Raw genomic sequence first — 18312 nt, 5'->3', positions numbered from 1 at the left:
ATGAACTGGCCCCTCAGTAGTAATAGAAAAGACTATGTTTAACTCGATGTTAGGTGAAGCTTGGCCGGACTTATTACTGGCTTCAACATCATCATGATTTTCTTTATTCAGATCCTGGCCATCTCGAAGACCCGAGAGACCTTTAAGGATCAGAAGGGCTGTTGAGCCACCCACTGCAGCTTGGTTCTGGGCTTGGTAGAGGTTCCATCCAGTTGCACCGGCCTTTGCCTCGACTATCAAAAACGGGAAACGAAGGCCCAACGGAGTAACATGCGGATCACTGATTAAGGTAGAGATATCTTGCATATCGAGCAAGAGGCTTTGCGTGATATAGCGATCTTTTGTGGACCTAAGGGCATCTGCTAAGCTGTCGTCCGACAGGCCAACACATATATCTGGCCAGGGATCCTTCAGTTTGAAAATAGCCGGTTCAATTGCACGCGAGGAATCGGTGGATTGGTAAAGACCATCAGCGGTGGCATTCCCCCGTAAAAGCTGATGTAACTGGCTTCGTTTTCGTGGAATTGTAGGCCGAGGGTTCTGCACTGGAGATTTTAAATGCGCCAATCTAACCAGAGGATTAGGACCTAATACGTCCCGATCTCAACATAGTACTCGGGGAAATGTAAGCTTGCCTTGATTACGAACAGCCTCAAACACTTCCTGTTTTAAATCGTTGATGGCTGCATACAAAGTTTCCATCCATTCGGCCTCCCCTGCGGGTTTCCTCTCAAGTTCCTTGCATTTACTCCAGAGCCTTTCGGACACCTGGTGAAGGCCATAGTCGGTTAAATTATGGAAAATACTTGTATCGATATAGTGACTGATACTTGCGGGTATTTCATCGCCCACGAAGGTTTTTGCGCGCCGAAGATGGCCGCTGCGATATTGTGCATCACTGAGTCTAGTCGGGCTGCTGGACCACGACCTTTGTGAGGAGCTTGTAGAAGGAGGAGGTATAATTGGGCTATCTGATAAACTGCCTGCCCTCTCCTCTGAAGCTATGTTTAAAAGTGCACAAGGGGGGAGAGGTAGAGTATTCTGATTGTGCTTCTCAAGAGCGTCCTACGTAAGGCAAGCGGTCGGGGAAGGGGAAAGGCGTTTATGTTGCTTTATGGCTAAAACCATAGCTTCATTTACGCCGATGCGATGGTCTTTTGGGCTTGAATGTAGGCGAATGTAAAGCGCTTTGGAGCAACAGTAAAGACAAGAGTGACGTGGCAGACAACGCTGAGACAAACAATTCTGGCTGGTCTTACCAGATTGCCCAAACCCAGGCAGGACGAATGAGTCTGACCTACAGATCAGACAGGCACACATACGAGCGACGGGCAGCAATCTGCTAGTGCGTATGGCGTTAAGGATTTTACTTCGCACTCTCTCAAGGCAGGGAGAAATTGTGATGAAGCTTTGAACGATCAACCAGACCAGCCGATAGTCGTTATGAGAAGGTACAGATTCAACCCTAAATAGATGGACTACTAATGCAGAATGCGTACTTCTACAGGGAGACTAAAAGAACCTCTTCTCCAACCTCGAGCATATAGCACAAGAACTGATGAAAAGGGTATCTCTCGTAGAGAGAAGAGTGCCAAAGAATACGCCTGTCAATGACCCGAAGGCCGTTGAACGGATTGTTCCGCCGCGCTGTGCAATGCAGGGACCAATCCGTGGTGGACCGCCTTCTTGATCGCAGCCACCCAAACAAGGTAAGTATGAAGAAAAGAAAGAAGAAAAGTTCAAAAGGTGGTCGGAGGAAGGAGGCTTTTATGTGACGGGTGGGGTCACGGGAAAACGCGCTAGTGTAAGCGAGGTGACTGTCTTTTGATATGATTGGTCACAGACGCAAGGGGCTGTTGCTGCCTCAGGCGTTATCCCTCCCTAGTAGTACTAACGTAGTAGCTACAAGTAGTAGTAGTACGGCTCCCTCCAGGCTGGCAGTCCAACTAGCGGGAAGCTGTCTCACTCCACATAGAGATACAGACTGTTGTTACTGGCATCGCTTTGGAGTAGATATGGATACTACAAATAAATTTCATTGATTAAGGTAATAATCTTTACGATAAGTATATTGAAGCACCGCTTTCTATAGCAGTTGTGATCATCAATTAATACAAGTAGGCGCCATATTCAAGGCACGCAATAAGTACATGAATTGCTACTACCACATGGGCATCATAGACGGAAGCGCAAAGTCCATGCGATGGACCAGTCTAGTAATTATACTACTACAGAGCCTTACCGCGGATTTTACTCAGCACTAAGAGCAAGACATGCGTCTACTGCTAGACCAACCCTGTGAAACAACGTAAGCCACTTTCTTTTCGCGTCGAATCTAGGCAATGGCGGTGAAACACTTACCTCCCCTCCTTCATCTTGACAACATCATCAATGACGTCGCGGTCTAGATTTGGGAACATGTTTGATAACGTCTCCACCATATTGTTGTGCTCAACACGTTGTATCCTCCGTGCTTCGGCGTCCTCTGCACTAGCCTGTCGAACAGCAGCATCCTGTGCATCACGAGTCCTAGCCCGCCGTGGCTGTGATGCATTGCGGGGCCGTTCGCCTGATCGTCGCTCCTCGCCACTGTTACGAGGTGGCTGGTAAACATTTGGATTAAGTCGTGGTGAAGGGCCAACCGGTGAGGTTGTCGCTGAGTGTGTCCGTCGTTCCTCTGGCGAATCTGGCTCGTCAGAGAAAATCCTTCCAATGGTAGAAAGCGGCTTCTGGATAGTACGCAGGAGCCCGGCTACTGGAGCGTTGTCTTCATCGTTGGATTGTGTTGTCTCTCTCCGGCCCCGTGGGACATCCACCGAAGACCTTGGTGTAGACTGTGATCGTTGGGTCGACTTCGGCTCTATCGACTCCGATTCGCGATTTTGTTGGGCGATGGCCGAGACGGCAGCTTCAACATTCCGCTCGAAGTCTTCGTCACTCACTGTTAAGCTCGTCCTGTCCAGAGTCTCAATAAACTGGATGGCGCCAGACTATATATCAGTCAGTTACTCGCTCAATTTGCCGAGGTTTGCATTATATAGTTTACCAGTGAGGACAAGTAGTATCCGGCCTCTCCTCCGAGCTTGTCTTGATTGCGGAAGCGAAGGATATATTGAATGTTAGAGACCAAATGCTCGGGATTGGCATGTAGCACCACATAAATTAGAAGGGGTATAAATGAGTCGGCTGAAGTATCAGATGATTTCGAATTCTTCAGTAGACCTTGTAGTATCCTTGTGAGTTGACGCCCACACATATCATTTCTTAGACAGTCACTCACCGAAGATGACCTTGCAGCAGTTCAAGATACAAATGACCTTATCGCGGGGTGCCCGGTAGCTGTTAATCTTCGACAGTTCTAAAATTGACGTAAGTAATATATATATGGCCGGGATGAAGATCTGCTTACCTTGTTGGGCGAGAGTTAAGAAGCGACGACCATGGGAGCCGACTGGTGGTATGTCAAGATGCGCCTCTCTTACCCAACTATAAATACGGATCTTCTGGGCCAGCACCTCATCCCGCTCAATATCTTCCTGGTGCTGACCGCGCCTCCAGGGACCATGGAGCCTCTCCATTTCTCTTCGTTTGCTCCGACTTGTACTTCTTGGAATGGTGGGCGGGGAGGGAATAGCCGGGGAAAATGTTTGCGAATACAGTCTGTTCATGACGAGCTTTTCCATCCCTTCTTTAGCATTGTCGAACTCGCCGTCCGAGACGTCACGCCAAACTTCACACATGGCCATCTTATTAGTAATGAAAGCTAGAAAATCACTGATGATCTTAACTTGCTCATGAACCATCCACTGCCGTTTCCCAAACTCATTGAGAAACGAACGTAGGAACTTGGCCACTGGGTCAGCAGTACGATGTCGCAGTTGTTCCAGGAACCGATGAAAGTCGAAAGGTTGATCAGGCTCTGGTTCTGGTGGGGGAGGTAAAGTCGACGTGGACGAGCGCCGAGTTAGCGCTGGCTCTTCTACAAGTGATCTCCTGTGCACGCTTGTAGAGCTCAAGGCAGGTTGTTTCTCGGGAGAAGTGGATGGCGCTCCCACCTTGACGTTTGAAGCCTGGGCGCCCTCGCCTGCTGCTTTTGTTTGATCAAGGCTGGATTGTCGAGGGGGAAAGTGACCTTGTCCACCAAAGAATTGCCCAGCTAACTCCAGTCGAGGTGACATTATCAGCTCCTCACTATCGCCATGCGCAGAATCCTGGAATTGCTCCATGATACTTTGAATCTCCGGTTGGGAGACATCATCTCGACCAGCCCCGCCATTATCAACTTTCTTCCCCCGCTCCGGTACTTCCGGTAGTTCCTTTTCAGTCCATTCAGAGGATGTCTTTGTTGACAAAAGGGAAGTGGGCGCAGACTGAGGTTTCTGGTTAAGGTATGCGTCGTCTTTCTCCGGCGGGGGAGGGGGTCGATCGGTGTTCGGCGACGGTGAACGATCTAAGGCGTTTGTAGATATAGACAATCCCTTCATCCGTTCCGGAAGGGACTCTTGTTGGGTAGGTGTTGTGCTCGGCGGGTCGACAACAGGTGTAGTTACTGAACGTGGAGACTCTGGAACTGCACCCTGCGGGGTATCCTGTATATCTGCTTCCATATCGTCTTGCTTCAAATCCTTGGTATCCTTCGAATCGGCGAGTGGCTCATCCTGCGACGCACGAGATGGCCCAGAATCTCCTGGTGTCACTTTTTGCTCTAGTCGGTGCCCCTCATCGTGAGAATTTGAGGAGATCTCCCCTTGTCCATTAGGAGCCGGGGAATCCGAGGGTTCTGTGGCAGACATAAGCCAGCCGCATACACACTAATAAACTAGTAGATTAAGTCGCTGAAGTGAACGTTTTTTAGAAGAAGACGCAGAGCATTATGATTTAAACATCCGGGTCGAAGCTGTTATCAAGCTGTCAAGGATCACAGCAATAAGTGCCGAGACAGCGGGTGTAACGGAATCGGCGGGGAAAGTATTACGACAACTAGTATTGTTAATAAGCCGCCTCCAGCAAAGGTGGATTTAACAGAACGCACTTGTTGTTATCTCTGGTAGTTGTCAGAATATCATCACAAGTGTTGAGAGTATAACGGACTGCCCGCACGTCACCGCCGGGGTCACGGTTCCCCCGAGGTCCGGCGCGAGTCATTCATTTCTCTGTTACTACCTGAGAAACACCACCCCTGGCCGGAATGCTACAATGTGTGGCATTTTCTTTTCCCTAAGCGCCTCTGGGCCCGTACTTCCCAATGAGGAGACATGCTGTTTGTTGCGCAAACGGGGGCCCGATAGCTTCCAAGTTCAACAAGTTCAACGAGATGTCAACACAGATCAAATAAGGTCTGTACCGATTCTCCTTACGTTTGTCTCGACAGTTCTTTCGATGAGAGGTGACCAAGTTGTCACCCAGCCTCTTGTGGACACCACTACTGAATCCGTACTTTGCTGGAATGGCGACGCCTGGAAAATAGCAGGTGAACCCATTCGAGGTAATGATACCCAACTGATATTTAATCTACTACTACAAGCTGCGAAGCCGTCTTACAATTCAGAATCATCCAATGCCCTTGATAATGGAACTGCCATCCAGAGAGTTGTGGATGTTATCAGTAGAATTTGTGGGCCTTTTTCTTTTGTCTTCTATGACGCTGTCAACGCAAAATTATATTTCAGCAGGGATTGCCTCGGAAGGAGGTCCCTGCTTCAAGGCATTGATGATACTGGGGCTTTTAAAATCTGCAGTCTCTGCGACGGGACGTCATCCACCCACTTCGACGAAGTTGGCACAACTGGTGTGCATATGATTGATTTCACACGCAGTGTCATGCAGGATTCGCCTACACCCGAAACTGGTGCTACTCATTTCAACACTGACAGCATACAAACACTACCATGGGAGAACGTAGATTCTCCTGGTCATCTGGTACGTATGTCCTTCTGATCACTATGCTTGAAACACATACTCATGGTCATGCAGAGAAACCCCATTCCTCCCATGAACAGGTCTGTTCCGCAGGACGTCCCTCCTCAGCTGAGCATTGAGTCGCCTTGCGTGGACGAGCTTGAGCAAAGACTTCGTACGTCTCTTGCACTCAGAATTCAAAATGTACGTGATCCCCCGGGTTTCACTACAGAGAGCAACACAAAGGTTGCTGTGCTATTCTCTGGGGGGCTTGACTGTACCATCCTCGCTCGATTATCGCATGAGCTTCTACCGGCCGACGAGTCAATCGACTTGCTCAACGTTGCCTTCGAAAACCCCCGTGTAGCAGCTGCAGCGAGCAAGGAAGCGAAAACAGGCTCAGTGTATGAAAACTGCCCCGACCGAATCACCGGTCGCTCAGCCTTCGCAGAGCTTCAAGCCGTTTGCCCCGGCCGTAACTGGCGCTTTGTCGCAATCGACATACCTTACGTGGAGACAGTTGCACATCGTGACACAGTGAAACGTCTGATGAGGCCGCACAATACAGAAATGGATCTGTCCATTGCATGTGCACTTTACTTCGCCTCACGGGGACAAGGATCTGCATTCGACAGCCACGAAGGCAATGCCGAACCGCAACGCTATACAACCCCTGCCAGAGTACTCTTATCAGGCCTGGGAGCCGATGAGCTATTCGCAGGATACGCGCGGCATGGGATGGCATACTCACGCAACGGGTTTGAGGGGCTCATCGATGAGATCGACCTGGATGTCAGTCGTCTCGGGAAGCGCAACCTAGGTCGCGACAACCGGGTAATAGCACACTGGGGCCGCGAAGCACGATTTCCATACCTCGACGAAGACTTCGTCTCGTGGGTCGTGCAAGCCCCCGTCTGGGAAAAGTGCGGCTTTGGCCTTCCAGAGCCAGAAAGCGATGATCCTACGAAGGCCACGACCGGCATCGACCCAGAGAAGCGCGCCCTTCGCCTAGTAGCCCTCAAACTAGGGATGTCGACCGTGGCGCGAGAAAAGAAACGAGCCATCCAATTCGGCTCGCGGACAGCAAAGATGGAAAAAGGTAGAGTAAAAGGCACCGACGCCCTCAGCTAAATAAAACTTTCAACTTCCAACACAACACTCTTTTCCTCTCCCCATAAACAACAACCTTCTTCCCTCCCACACTCCCCCCAACCAACCCACCCCCAAAACACAAACACAGCAGTGATGACAAAACCAAGGAATCAGATACTTCTGAGCCCACACCTCATCTAGTCTCAAACCCCCATTTCTACCATCCACCCAGCGTCGAGTGATATGCAATCTTGATCTCTAGACCGTGCTCATCCAGCCTCCCCTGTTCCCAGACTCACTCAGGCCAATGTGTGTAGTAACCTGTTCTTTGACCGGTAAAGAGACCGCCTGCTCATTATTGTACCCCCTTCTGCACTGGCTGTCAGAGCGAAGGTATAGGTCATTAATGGATTCGGAAGGTTCTAATCCGTGTATGTATGGCGTTGAGATTGAGTTCTTGGGGGCAGGAGTGTGCTGGTGGGTTGGTCTTGTGGATTGAGGGGTTGTGTGTCGGTTTTGCTTGTTGTATGGCTCTAGATGGTATTGATGGTTCTGTTTGAGAGAGGTTTGGGACGGTGAAGTTTTTAAAGGCAAGTCTGAGTTGTGTTTCATAGTGGTTTTTATTTGCTTTGCTTGTTATGGAGCATAGCTTTGATGCCATGATTGTTCCATGTAAATTATCTATCTTCTTACATGGTCTACATTATGCATGTCGATCGTCTAAGCTAGAGTAGGCATTGGTCTTGATTACTTGCAGGTAACGCGTTGCATGTTGCATGCGTACTCAACACGAATGATCTACTTCGGGAGAACTATTTGATGAGCAAGATTGGTGGATTCGGAGACAATCTAATACACGTGAAATCACAAGCATCAAACAATCCAAGTAATCAAGCAAAACATCCAAAAAATTAGTAGCCACGAGTCAATCCTGCCAAGCAGGAGACATCAGAACCGGCCATTGCGAAATAATGAAACATCAGAGCCCATGAGTGAACTAGAACAATGATCAGAAGATAGATAGCCGATATCTGGCAAGAAGTAGAGATAATCAAGACAAAGCGGTCCGAAAGTGCTAGCACACGACCATATGGTAAAAATAACAATAGAAACTTTTATCCTGTCGGAAGTCACTTCACCAGTGACCAGTTCCAGGCACTAGTGAGTGCATCCGACATCTGGGTTGGCGAGAGGCTCCTAGCCCCCGCCCACCGCAGAAACCCATTCATAACAGAACTTGCAGAAACAGCATGGTAACTAAAAACCGACTTTTACATCACTTAGGCCTTGTTTTGGGCAAGAGCCTTCCAGTATTGCTCACGACGTTCAGCTTCTTCGAGTGACTTCTCCAACTCATCAATCCGGCGCTGCATCTCCTCCTGGCGCTCAAGCTTACGGGCGCGAGACTTCCGAGCCGCCTCGGTATTGCGAGCACGCTTCATGGCCACTGGGTCTTGAGAATCAAACTTGATCGGAGGCAGAGGCTTCCTTTGGCGCGCGTTCACACCAGCCACATGAGAGGGCTTGGTGACTGAGCGAGCGGAGGGAGATGTAGCACGGGATGACGTGGTACGGATCATAGGAGATGCTGGGGTGACATCAGCCTTAACCTTGGGCTGCGACAGAGCCGCAGCAATGTCAAGGGCAGTGGTGTCGAGACCCAAGGAGAAATCGTCCTGGGAGGGGAAGAGAGAACCCCACTCCTCCACGCCAGGGCCTAGTTCCATGTCTGTAGCGAACATGGGGGAAGTATCTTGGCTGAAGTACCCTGGGGACTCGAATGAGGGAGTGCTCAAATCAGTGAAAGAGGCCGACGGCGGAGCAGAGGCATCCATGAACAGATCCTTGGGCGAGATCGTGCCAGATGGCAGATCTGCCAGAGAGTCGGGACCTGCCATGACGCCGGCGGTCATCTGATGAGGGGAGAGCATGGTGGGCTCCGTGGTCGGAACCAAATCGTCCCCGAAGCGATCAGCTTGAAGATCGAAGAAATCGGGGAGATCTGACGGAATGTTAACATGTGCCCCTTTCTGAGACTGAACGAAGCGCAGCCAAAGCTCACCTTGAGCAATGTTAGGAGTAGACATTATGCGACGGTGATTTATCGGAATTTGTTGCCGTTTCTGATAGGTGGAATTGGCGGGACTGTTGAATAGGGGAACGGGCGGGCGATTGGGATACGCAGAATTCACAACCGCAGGTGGAGAATTCGAAGCAACGGACGCTGCGCGTAGACGCAAGAGGTGCTTTCTAGTGGAGGGACTAAACCGATGAGACGAAGACAGAGGGAACCCGGTAGACTGCGAGGCAAGTCTGGTCAAGCGGGGAACCTGTACTGGCGAGGCTGAGAGCTGCTGCTGCTGTTGCTGCTGCAAACTAAGAGTTTGTCGTCGAGAAAGGTGCCCAAGACGGACCAGAGATGGATGGTATGCAGGATATCTAGGGGTTGTACTCGAGGGTGCTGGCGCACGAGAGTCCCTGGGATGCTGGGGATATAGCACAAAGTCCTCCTGTAGGGAGTTGGCACTGTTGTTGTCGTTGTAATTCAGATTCTGAGCCGTAGGCTGCTGGGGCGGGGGTGTAGGGAGCCATGTTTGCTGATGGTGATCCGTGTTGAACGACGTGAAGTCGAACGTAGAAATGTTGTTCAAAGAACTTGAGCTACCCGAGGTGGTGCTAAAGTTCAGAGGTCCTGGGACAGGAGACTCTGAGGGGTGTGGTGAAGATATATTGATAAAAGACGAAGTCCGTTGAGGATCTATGATGCCTGTCTCACGAGAGATAGACGAGCTCTTTCCTGGGGGAGGATTTAGAAAGAGGCCATTGTGGAACGCTTCTTGATATTCTAGTTCTTGTTCAGTATATGGCTGTATGATGACGGTTGTTGAAATAATATGTGGTGTGGATATAAAGAAGAGAAGATATGAAGAGAAAGAAAAAAAGGAAAAAGAAGCCCAGGCAACGATGGGAAATCAGGCACTTCTTAAACGCAGTGTGTGCGCCCTTCATCCGACAATCAGCCAATCATTGCCGACCGCTTCCCCGCCTACTACACTAACCATATTGGGCGTTAGACCAATGGACGCGGTCAGCAGGTGTGAGTCATAGAGCCATCCGAGGCCCTGATTGGCCCCTTCGTCCGCTAAGTGGATACCAGGGTGTCCCCAGGCATCTCCGGTGCCTGGGGCCGAGTACGAGCAAGATACCTGCACCCACGCAGAGAATGCAAGGTAACCTGAAGTCACTTGCAGGTTACGCAGCGGGTACCGACCCTCGTACTCGGCTGGCTTCTCCACCGCTTCCCAAGTGATTTAGTGCTACAATAGTCTCAGTGTAAGTGCTGTTCAGAGGAGGATGCGGATGATGAAACCGGTTCGCGTCCAGTATTGCACCCGTCACATCCATTGTCCAATGAGGGTACCGGTCTAAAAGTCTAGGCATCAACGCCCGCCTGCGACTGCATCTTGCAGGCTTCACAGCCTCTCCAGGCTGTCTCGGGGTCTGCATTGGGACGCCGTCAGATGGAGCCAATTCCCGTTTGAATGGGGGCTGAGCCGCACTTATCGCTGTAAGAGACCTTAGGCTACAGGATCCTACATGATGGGTAAGTTTGCAATCATTTCTCAATAGCGATCTGGAATCCTGAATGGTTAAAAAGAGGGGACTTGAGAGGATTAATAATGTGCGTGGAGATCAATTTCCTTTTTGCACTCCCCGCCATGCTCAGTTAGTTTGGTCGAAGGGCGTGTTTCCAAACTTTATCAGCCCCAATTCTCTTCCGCTTGAGCCGTTTGTTTTCTCTCTCTTCTTTTTTTTTTTTTTTTTTTTTTTTTTTTTTTTTTTTTTTTTTTTTTTTTTTTTTTTTTTTTTTCACTTTTTCCTTTCTCCATATTCCTCTTCAAGAAGGGAGGATCATCCGTTCAGAATCAAGAAAAAAAAAATTCACCCTCATTTGAGGCGGAATCCCTCCAAGCATATGACAAAATTATACGAAACCCAAGAAAACACTATTTGTATCTAAATTCAGCACTAGATAGAAACCGACCACATTTCACGAAAACGATCAAAAAAGTGGAGGTCCCGTTGTTTCGAGAACCCCATTTAGACTTAGAACCCGAAGAGAAAGAAAGAAAGAAAAAACAAAAGTTGTCCATTGCGCACCAGCTCTAACTCGGAGTAAACCAACCTACTCCGAAAAAAGCATGGGCACAATCAAACCATCGGAGTAGATTGAATTAGATTAAATCCATCCCATCAACGAGTACACAATCTGAATTTTAAATCAATCCGCTATTTATTGCAAACACCGAGACTCGTCATCTTATGACCTGACCAGGTGTCGAGTCTAGTCTCAGATAAGAATCTTCACTCGAATCGAGTATTCGCTCGTTTCGCCGAGAGGCGAAAAGTGTATTTCAATTCTGCATGTACGCCGGGCGTATCCGCCGAATATCCTTGCGATAATTATGCGGGAATCGAACTTCGTGTTTGGACAATTGCGCACAAGTAGAAGGTAATCACCGTCATCGTGAAATAGGCATAGAGAGCGAATACAGACGTTGTCATCTGATGTAATGGAACCTTGATTATTCTCGGTCATGTGTCCACTCGGTGTCAAGGAGTTAGACGCAGGGCGCGAAATCAACTACTCCGTACTGAGTTTTTGATGTCTTAGGAATCTTACTCTTCGTGCACCCGCTCATTATTGAAATTGCTCGTTAATTGAAATTGCATGTGCATAAAATAGATACAAGTGCTCTAATTCGCTTTATATATATCTACCGTGTGAAGACAAACAAAATGTTTCACATCAAAATAACAAGAGCGAGGTGTTCTCGGCGCTCCACCGTTCAGCCAAAACCACCAATTTATACCAACGCATACGAGTAAAACCAGCGAGGAACAAATTATGTATGTCTCATATATATATATATATATATAAATAGTGACATCCAAATTCTGGGTACACTCATTGGTACTCTATCAAAAGCATGCTACGCAGAACCCGACTATTACACCTTATACGAGCTCCTGTCTCAACTCGAGAAGACCAGAAATAACAAATAAAAAATAGAAAGCGAACTCAAATTCCTCATTCCCTCTAATGATCTCAGATATATCCCAAATATAATCTGAGACCCAAATACCGACGAGAAGTCTACAGCGACGGATTGCACGCAACATAGCAACTCAAGGTATATCTTAACACATCCATTGTATAGAGATATCGCAAGTCTTTCATATGACAAACAACAACCACTCTGAATATTTGAACATGATTGTATACGGAGTACTAGCCAGCCGATCGAGAATATGCAGTGATATTCAGCAGAAATCTAATCACAAAATGACAGAAGTCATATATCATGCAAGTGGTTGACCCTGGACTGCAACACAAATATGTCCAGCTCCACCCGGCATCACCTCCGTGTAGAACGTGGCGTCGGAGGTACTATATACATCTCACTATGTGGCACTCGCCCTGAAGATCGCCGTACGCTTAATCGGACTTAGTAGAATCACTACACTAATTCGACGAAAATCACAGAACCGTAGTGGAACACTGCGTTGAAGTACTGGGGGTATGGGTTGCCCAGATTATGTTCGTAAGCAAGGTCACAAGTGCAAATAAATTAATATCGGAGTCCTAAATTCCATCACTGTCTGAGACTAAATCGAATTATTGGAATGTGGATCATTAGTTGCCCTATAGCCCTGGGCTCGGTTGATCCATTCCAGGACGTTGATCTACAGTGTCAAATTCGGATGCCAATTCGCTAGCCCAATGTTCAAGAGCAATTAAGGTACATCCCGGATCCTAGTCGGCATGCTTATGACAGGGTTACTATTACGATTAGGCAAAGCCACTGCTCCGGGTTCTGGATCCGTGGGATGGGGCTCGAATCGGAAGTGTTCCACTGTCACCCACACGGTGGAGGATGATGATGGACCTGGTTTACTATGAAGTTTCTAGAAAAGTAGATCATTACAAGGACGATGCGGGTACAAAGACAAGTATGGATTCTATTAGCTATTACCTATGATGCTGTGCGCTAGTGCACACGGCGTATACACGCCATGGAACGTGCCCACGACAGTAGACGATTGGGGTCGATTTGCGCAGCGCGGGACCCGCCCTGGCAAAGACCATCCTTCCTCCCAATAGGGTATCAAAGTACGAAGCATCAAATGGCGAAGACAATCAGAACTAAACCAACCGTGAAAACACAAACAGCAGTGGTATCAATCTAGTTTGGACGGCGCACAGCAGAACGCACGCAAGGCCAAATTAGGGGATCCTCGCGGGAACGGATATCATAAAGGAATGAAATGCGACCCAGACGCGAAAAGAACATCAGAGTCGGAAATGACCGCCAAAGCAGCAGAGGGTATCATTGACACTCAATTTGGCAAGATCCTCGCTGCGAAGCAAGGCACCAAAGCAGTGACACTGGAATCAACACAAAATAATATCAATAAGCAATTACTAACGATTCTTTCTTTCTTTTTTTTTTAAGAAAATTATGCGCCCATGGGCACTCATCACTGGGAGGGAGGAACACTAAGCGTGTACTCCATATTGATCCCACCAGTTTTCATACTCAATGACGCGGCTTGAAGAACCACTTCATGCGGCGGCCTGGACGGGAGCAGAGGTGGAAGAGACGTTGACGGGCTTAGCCTCCTCAGTGGTGGCAGCAGGCTCGGCGGGCTTGGACTCTTCAGCGGACTCGGGAACAGTGGCCTCCTTGGGAGCACCCTCGGCCTTAGCCTCAGTCTCGGCGGCGGGCTCCTTGGGCTCAGACTTCACGGCCTTGCTGGGCTTGCGGAAAAGACCACCAAGCTTGTTGCCCTTGGGCTTAGACTCGCCCTCAGCTTCGTTGTCGGAGTCACCCTTCTTCTTACCGAAGTTACCGAAGAAAGAGGTGCGGCGCTTGTCCTTGGGAGTCTCAGCGGCCGGAGAAGCGGGGGCAGCATCCTTAGCAGCCTCAGCCTCAGCAGGGGCGGTCACAGTCTCGGGCTCGATGGGCTTCACGGAAGCCTCCTCGACAGGGTTGTCGAGCTGAGGAGCAGTGCTGGCAACAGCGGGGGTCTCAGCAGGTGCGGTGGCCTCCTTCTCAGACTTCTCGTGAGAAGGGCTAGTGACCTTCTGGAAGAAGTTGCCGAAGAGAGAAGTGCGCTTGGACTTAGTCTCAGCCTTCTTCTCTTCCTTCTTCTCCTCCTTCTTTTCCTCCTCCTTCTCTTCCTTGTCTTCCTTGGCCTCAGTAGGCTCAGCAGGAGCAGCGGGGGCTTGAACTCAGTTAGCTTCAGACAAAACTAATCGCGTAGCTTTGGTACTTACCCTCAGTAGTCTCGGTAGCGGCGGAAGCTTCAGCAGCAGGTTCGGTAGCAGCCTCAGCAGGCTTGGCCTCTTCGGTCTTGTCACCTTCCTTCTTCTCCTCAGTCTCCTCCTTCTTGCCACGGAGAGTTCCGAAAATGCTGGCGCGCTTGCGGGACTGGGAGCGGCTCTTGGCCTTGTTGTCCTTGTTCTCCTCAGCAGGAGCAGCCTCTTCCTTGGCCTCCTCCTTAGCCTCAGCGGGCTTCTCAGCGGCCTTCTTAACGGGCTCAACGACAGCAGGCTTGGCTACACAATATTAGATTATGATGACGGCCTATTTTTGAACAATCCAAACTTACTCAGCTTCTCGAGCTCAGCCTTGTAGCCCTCGCTGGAGGTGATGGCCTCCTTCTCAGCCTTGGCTTCGGCAGCCTTGGCATCAATGGCAGCAACCCAGCTGTCGCGCTCAGTGGCATTGGCAGCCTGGAAGGTGTGCTTGTGGCCGTTCACCTTGAAGAGGAATTCGCTGGAGCCCTCCTTGGTGACGTCGGTGACATCAGCCTGCTCCACGTCAGTATTTCATCTTTCACAGATAGAGCAATATACTGACCAAGTTGAAGATTCCAGTAGGAGTGTTCTTGTCCTCAGCGCGCTTGGTGAAGAACAGAAGACCCTTGCCGGTCTGGCTAGCCCAGGCAGCGATGGGGTTGGCAACAGCGGCCTTCTCATTCTGGTGGAAAGCAGACAGCTGCTTAGCCTCGACAGCGTCCTCGCTGAAGTAGAAGAAGCGCTTGGAGAAGCGCAGGCTCCTATAGTGCATGTGATTAGTCACTTGTATTATAGATCCATTGCGACATGCGGCGCTTACTTGACGAGACCGGGGGCCTTGTGACCGAGGACACCCTCCGATGCGGGAGTCACCTCCTCCTTGGCCTCCTCCTTAGGTTGCTCAGCGGGAGCCTCATCCTTCTTCTCCTCTGCAGCAGCAGGAGTAGCCTCAGTATCCTCTGCGGGGGTTTCCTTGGGTGCCTCAGTAGCGGGAGTCTCCGTCGCGGGAGTCTCAGCAGGCACTTCGGTGACAGGCGCAGCGGCGGGGACGGGAGCGGGAGTCTCCTCGACGGGCTTCTGAACGTCGGACATGTTGTAGGGATTAAATGGTAATTATAATAGTAGAGATGAGATTAAAAGTTGTTAATGGAAGCTGAAATAGCTTCGTAATGAAGTGTCACGTCCGTTTGGGTATCTTAAGGGGGTATCTTAACAGAAAACAAGAGCTCTCAGAGCACGAGGCTTGAAGAGCTCGGGTATCACAACGAAAGGTAAAGGGTTTGGGAGAGAGAAGAAGCGAACAAAGTCGTTGCTCTGGAAGAAGTGCAGGATCAGAATGGAATGAAGAGAGAAGAGAGGAAGAAAAGAAAGAAAAGAAAAAGAACCAGGACAAAGAAGGAGAAGGGGCGAAAGGAGGGTGAAAATAATGAAAGGGTGTGGGCAGAAGCCCCAGAAAGGGAAAGGAGCTGCAGGGCGGCCAACAACCTTGGACACCAGGGAAAAAAAAAAGTATAGAGTAAAGAGACGAGGAGGAGAAGAGTGGGGCGTGGAAAGCTAAGGAGTATACGGAGAAGGGGATTTTGGTTTTATTTTTTATTGTTTTTTTTTGGTTTCCACATTTTATTTTATTTCCTTTTACTTAAATTTACTTTTTTTTGGACCAATGGCCCGTTCAGAATAAGGGGCGGCCCCCATCGGATTGATGCAGACGAGTATCAGGTGCTCCTCATCCCGACGACACTTCTGCAGGTGACGATGTCGTTCGGTAGGGATGATTAATAGGTACCATCGAATCTCTCTGCCTGGTTGGACAGGTTCATGATTACCTTCTAAGCGCCTGGGGAGGGAATCATTCAGGTCTGGTAACAGGTTGAAACGTCGACAAGAAAAAGGGTCGGATTTGAAGCATGGACGTCAATGGAACGATTCTCTCGTATATATGATGGCAAATTTCCCTAATTTAGTCTAGGACCAGAAACTAAACCCAGTCAAATTAAAAATTCTTCATGGGAGAATAAGGATAGACATAGACTAGCAACCCCCTATCCAGTCTCCTCGTTCCAGTGGTCCAAAAAGGAGATGAGAGCCCCCCGGGACCTTAACGACACTATGACAGCTTAGTGACCAGTAGCTTGAACTGTAGTAGCTCCCCTACCGCTCATGCAGCTTAACGGGTAGCCCTAATCAACTACCGATCGTTACGCTATTCTCTTCCTCGAAGAAATGAAAAATTCTTTCCACCGAACAATAAGTACTCTATCTAACTATTGGAATATGGACTCCAGAGAATAAAATAGAAAGTTCTTCAAGATATCTAACACCAGATCAAACCACCAGCAAAATCCAATGTTTTAGATCATGTCATCCGCTCACCGCGTTGTGGGACCTCGAGCCACCCATTCGGGAGCTGTACCATGGATGGAGACTCCTTTCGAGAATCAACCTGAGTGGGTTATTGTGGTTGAACCGTGTTACCTTGAGTCATATGGTCTGTGTATCCTCATGATAGAAGTACTTGAAGCAGCACCAGGGAAAAAAAAGGGAAACAAGAAAAAGTCCATCCTTCGGCCGCTAACCTCCAACAAATAATTTCTTCTTGGCTTCCAATTACATGGCAATACAATGTACTGTCCCTTTGATTTGTTGTTAATGATATGACTGCAAAACATACCCTTTTTTCATGCGCTCAGGTACCTATATATCTTCCTGCGATGTAACATTGTATAAAAATATCAAACCCACTTACTCCTTATCCTTGACGAGACCCAAAGCCGAGTAAGGGAGAAAAAGTAGTAAAAAAAAGACCAGACCAGACGGATCCACCAACGATCTCGATTCTTACAGAAATTTTCCACAAACAAGCTAACCAAGTAACTTATTCCGCGTTCTGCGTTAGTCTACTTAATTTAGTCTAGTCCTTGTTTTATTAACCTAATTACTATGGCGCTTCCACACCCTCTATCCCATCTTCAAGCCTTTTAACACTGGTGCTTCCTTGGGAGAGGGATGTACAAGCGCTGTACTTAATCGCAGGTATTATATACCTTGACAATAGCCCTCGACACAGCACTTACCAACCAACCATCGGTGCACAAACCCCAACCTTTAACCAGTGTTCGCATCCCTACCTAGTGACTACTCCCCGGGAAAGGAAGAAAGTACAGACGGATTGATCAATAGGCAAAGCACATTGGAAGTTGCAAAGGCAGGGCCACGCGACTCGAGTATCTAATCCCAACCCGTGACCGGCACCCCCATCCAATGAACAAGAAGAGACACCCTCCTTCAACATGGCGTAAACCAGGGTTTTCCGGTGATTTACTTGCACGATAAGGCAGTGACACCAATCGAAGAAGAGATGGGTGATTTCATTCTCGACTGAACTAACGGAGTACTCTTGTCCAGCCAACCATCACATGTATCGTAATAAAAAAAGAGAGAGAAACAACAGATCCTCAAACTGAGAAAAAAAATATAATTAAAAAAAATGATAAAAAAGAAGGATAACCCCTATCACGTCATCCCTTCTTCTTTCTTTTCCCTTTTCTGGGATTTAGTCTCGTTCTAGTCTAATTTTTCTAGCGAGAAAGAAAGGCACAAATCGTAAAATTAGGCATGGACGATGATTATTTGGTGATAGATTAAAATCGACACTTGGATTTTCCAGGACGTGGTTCGATAGCCATCTTCGTAGCGCCATGGTGGGTAAATGGTCGAGGTCCCACCCTAGCGCGGTACTAAGTACTATTGTCGCGCAGGAATGTTTGTCGCAGCCCTACCAATGTATTTTCGCGGTGGTGTCAAGCCATCCCTGCAGGAGAATTGATGCTCGCTTAGAAGGTAGGGTGGGAGGCACGTATGTATGTCGTACGTACGTATGTAGGATGGGTTCGTCACTGATTTTCTTTTCTTCAGCGACATAAGGAGTACATATGGGGTAACTTCAATAATTAGCG

At 48.7% G+C, this 18312-nt stretch overlaps 4 protein-coding genes across 4 annotated transcripts; 1 reads left to right on the top strand and 3 right to left on the bottom strand.

The window, feature by feature from the left end:
• Positions 1–2250: 2250 nt before the first annotated feature.
• Positions 2251–4178, bottom strand: AO090009000462 (guanine nucleotide exchange factor VPS9; the record flags this gene model as incomplete). Its single annotated transcript, XM_023235349.1, has 6 exons — positions 2251–2296; positions 2362–2513; positions 2643–2990; positions 3047–3222; positions 3281–3358; positions 3410–4178. 6 exons carry the CDS (start codon positions 4176–4178, stop codon positions 2251–2253), a joined length of 1569 nt encoding a protein of 522 aa, XP_023088668.1.
• Positions 4179–5196: 1018 nt separating this feature from the next.
• On the top strand, positions 5197–7029 carry AO090009000460 (asparagine synthetase domain-containing protein; the record flags this gene model as incomplete). Its single annotated transcript, XM_023235345.1, has 2 exons — positions 5197–5919; positions 5974–7029. The coding sequence occupies 2 exons, from the start codon at positions 5197–5199 to the stop codon at positions 7027–7029; spliced, it is 1779 nt and encodes a 592-aa protein (XP_023088667.1).
• A 1241-nt stretch (positions 7030–8270) lies between these two features.
• Positions 8271–9077, bottom strand: cpcA (amino acid starvation-responsive transcription factor GCN4; the record flags this gene model as incomplete). The annotated part of the gene is made up of 2 exons (XM_001816865.3): positions 8271–8992; positions 9053–9077. The coding sequence occupies 2 exons, from the start codon at positions 9075–9077 to the stop codon at positions 8271–8273; spliced, it is 747 nt and encodes a 248-aa protein (XP_001816917.1).
• A 4541-nt stretch (positions 9078–13618) lies between these two features.
• AO090009000457 (uncharacterized protein) lies at positions 13619–15448 on the bottom strand (the record flags this gene model as incomplete). Its single annotated transcript, XM_001816864.3, has 5 exons — positions 13619–14280; positions 14333–14614; positions 14668–14869; positions 14919–15117; positions 15177–15448. 5 exons carry the CDS (start codon positions 15446–15448, stop codon positions 13619–13621), a joined length of 1617 nt encoding a protein of 538 aa, XP_001816916.1.
• Between the last annotated feature and the right edge of the window lie 2864 nt (positions 15449–18312).

The sequence above is a fragment of the Aspergillus oryzae genome, chromosome 1 (assembly GCF_000184455.2).
Source record: "Aspergillus oryzae RIB40 DNA, chromosome 1".
In the NCBI taxonomy this organism is placed as follows: domain Eukaryota; kingdom Fungi; phylum Ascomycota; class Eurotiomycetes; order Eurotiales; family Aspergillaceae; genus Aspergillus; species Aspergillus oryzae.
This window is presented reverse-complemented; position numbering and strand designations above follow the sequence as displayed.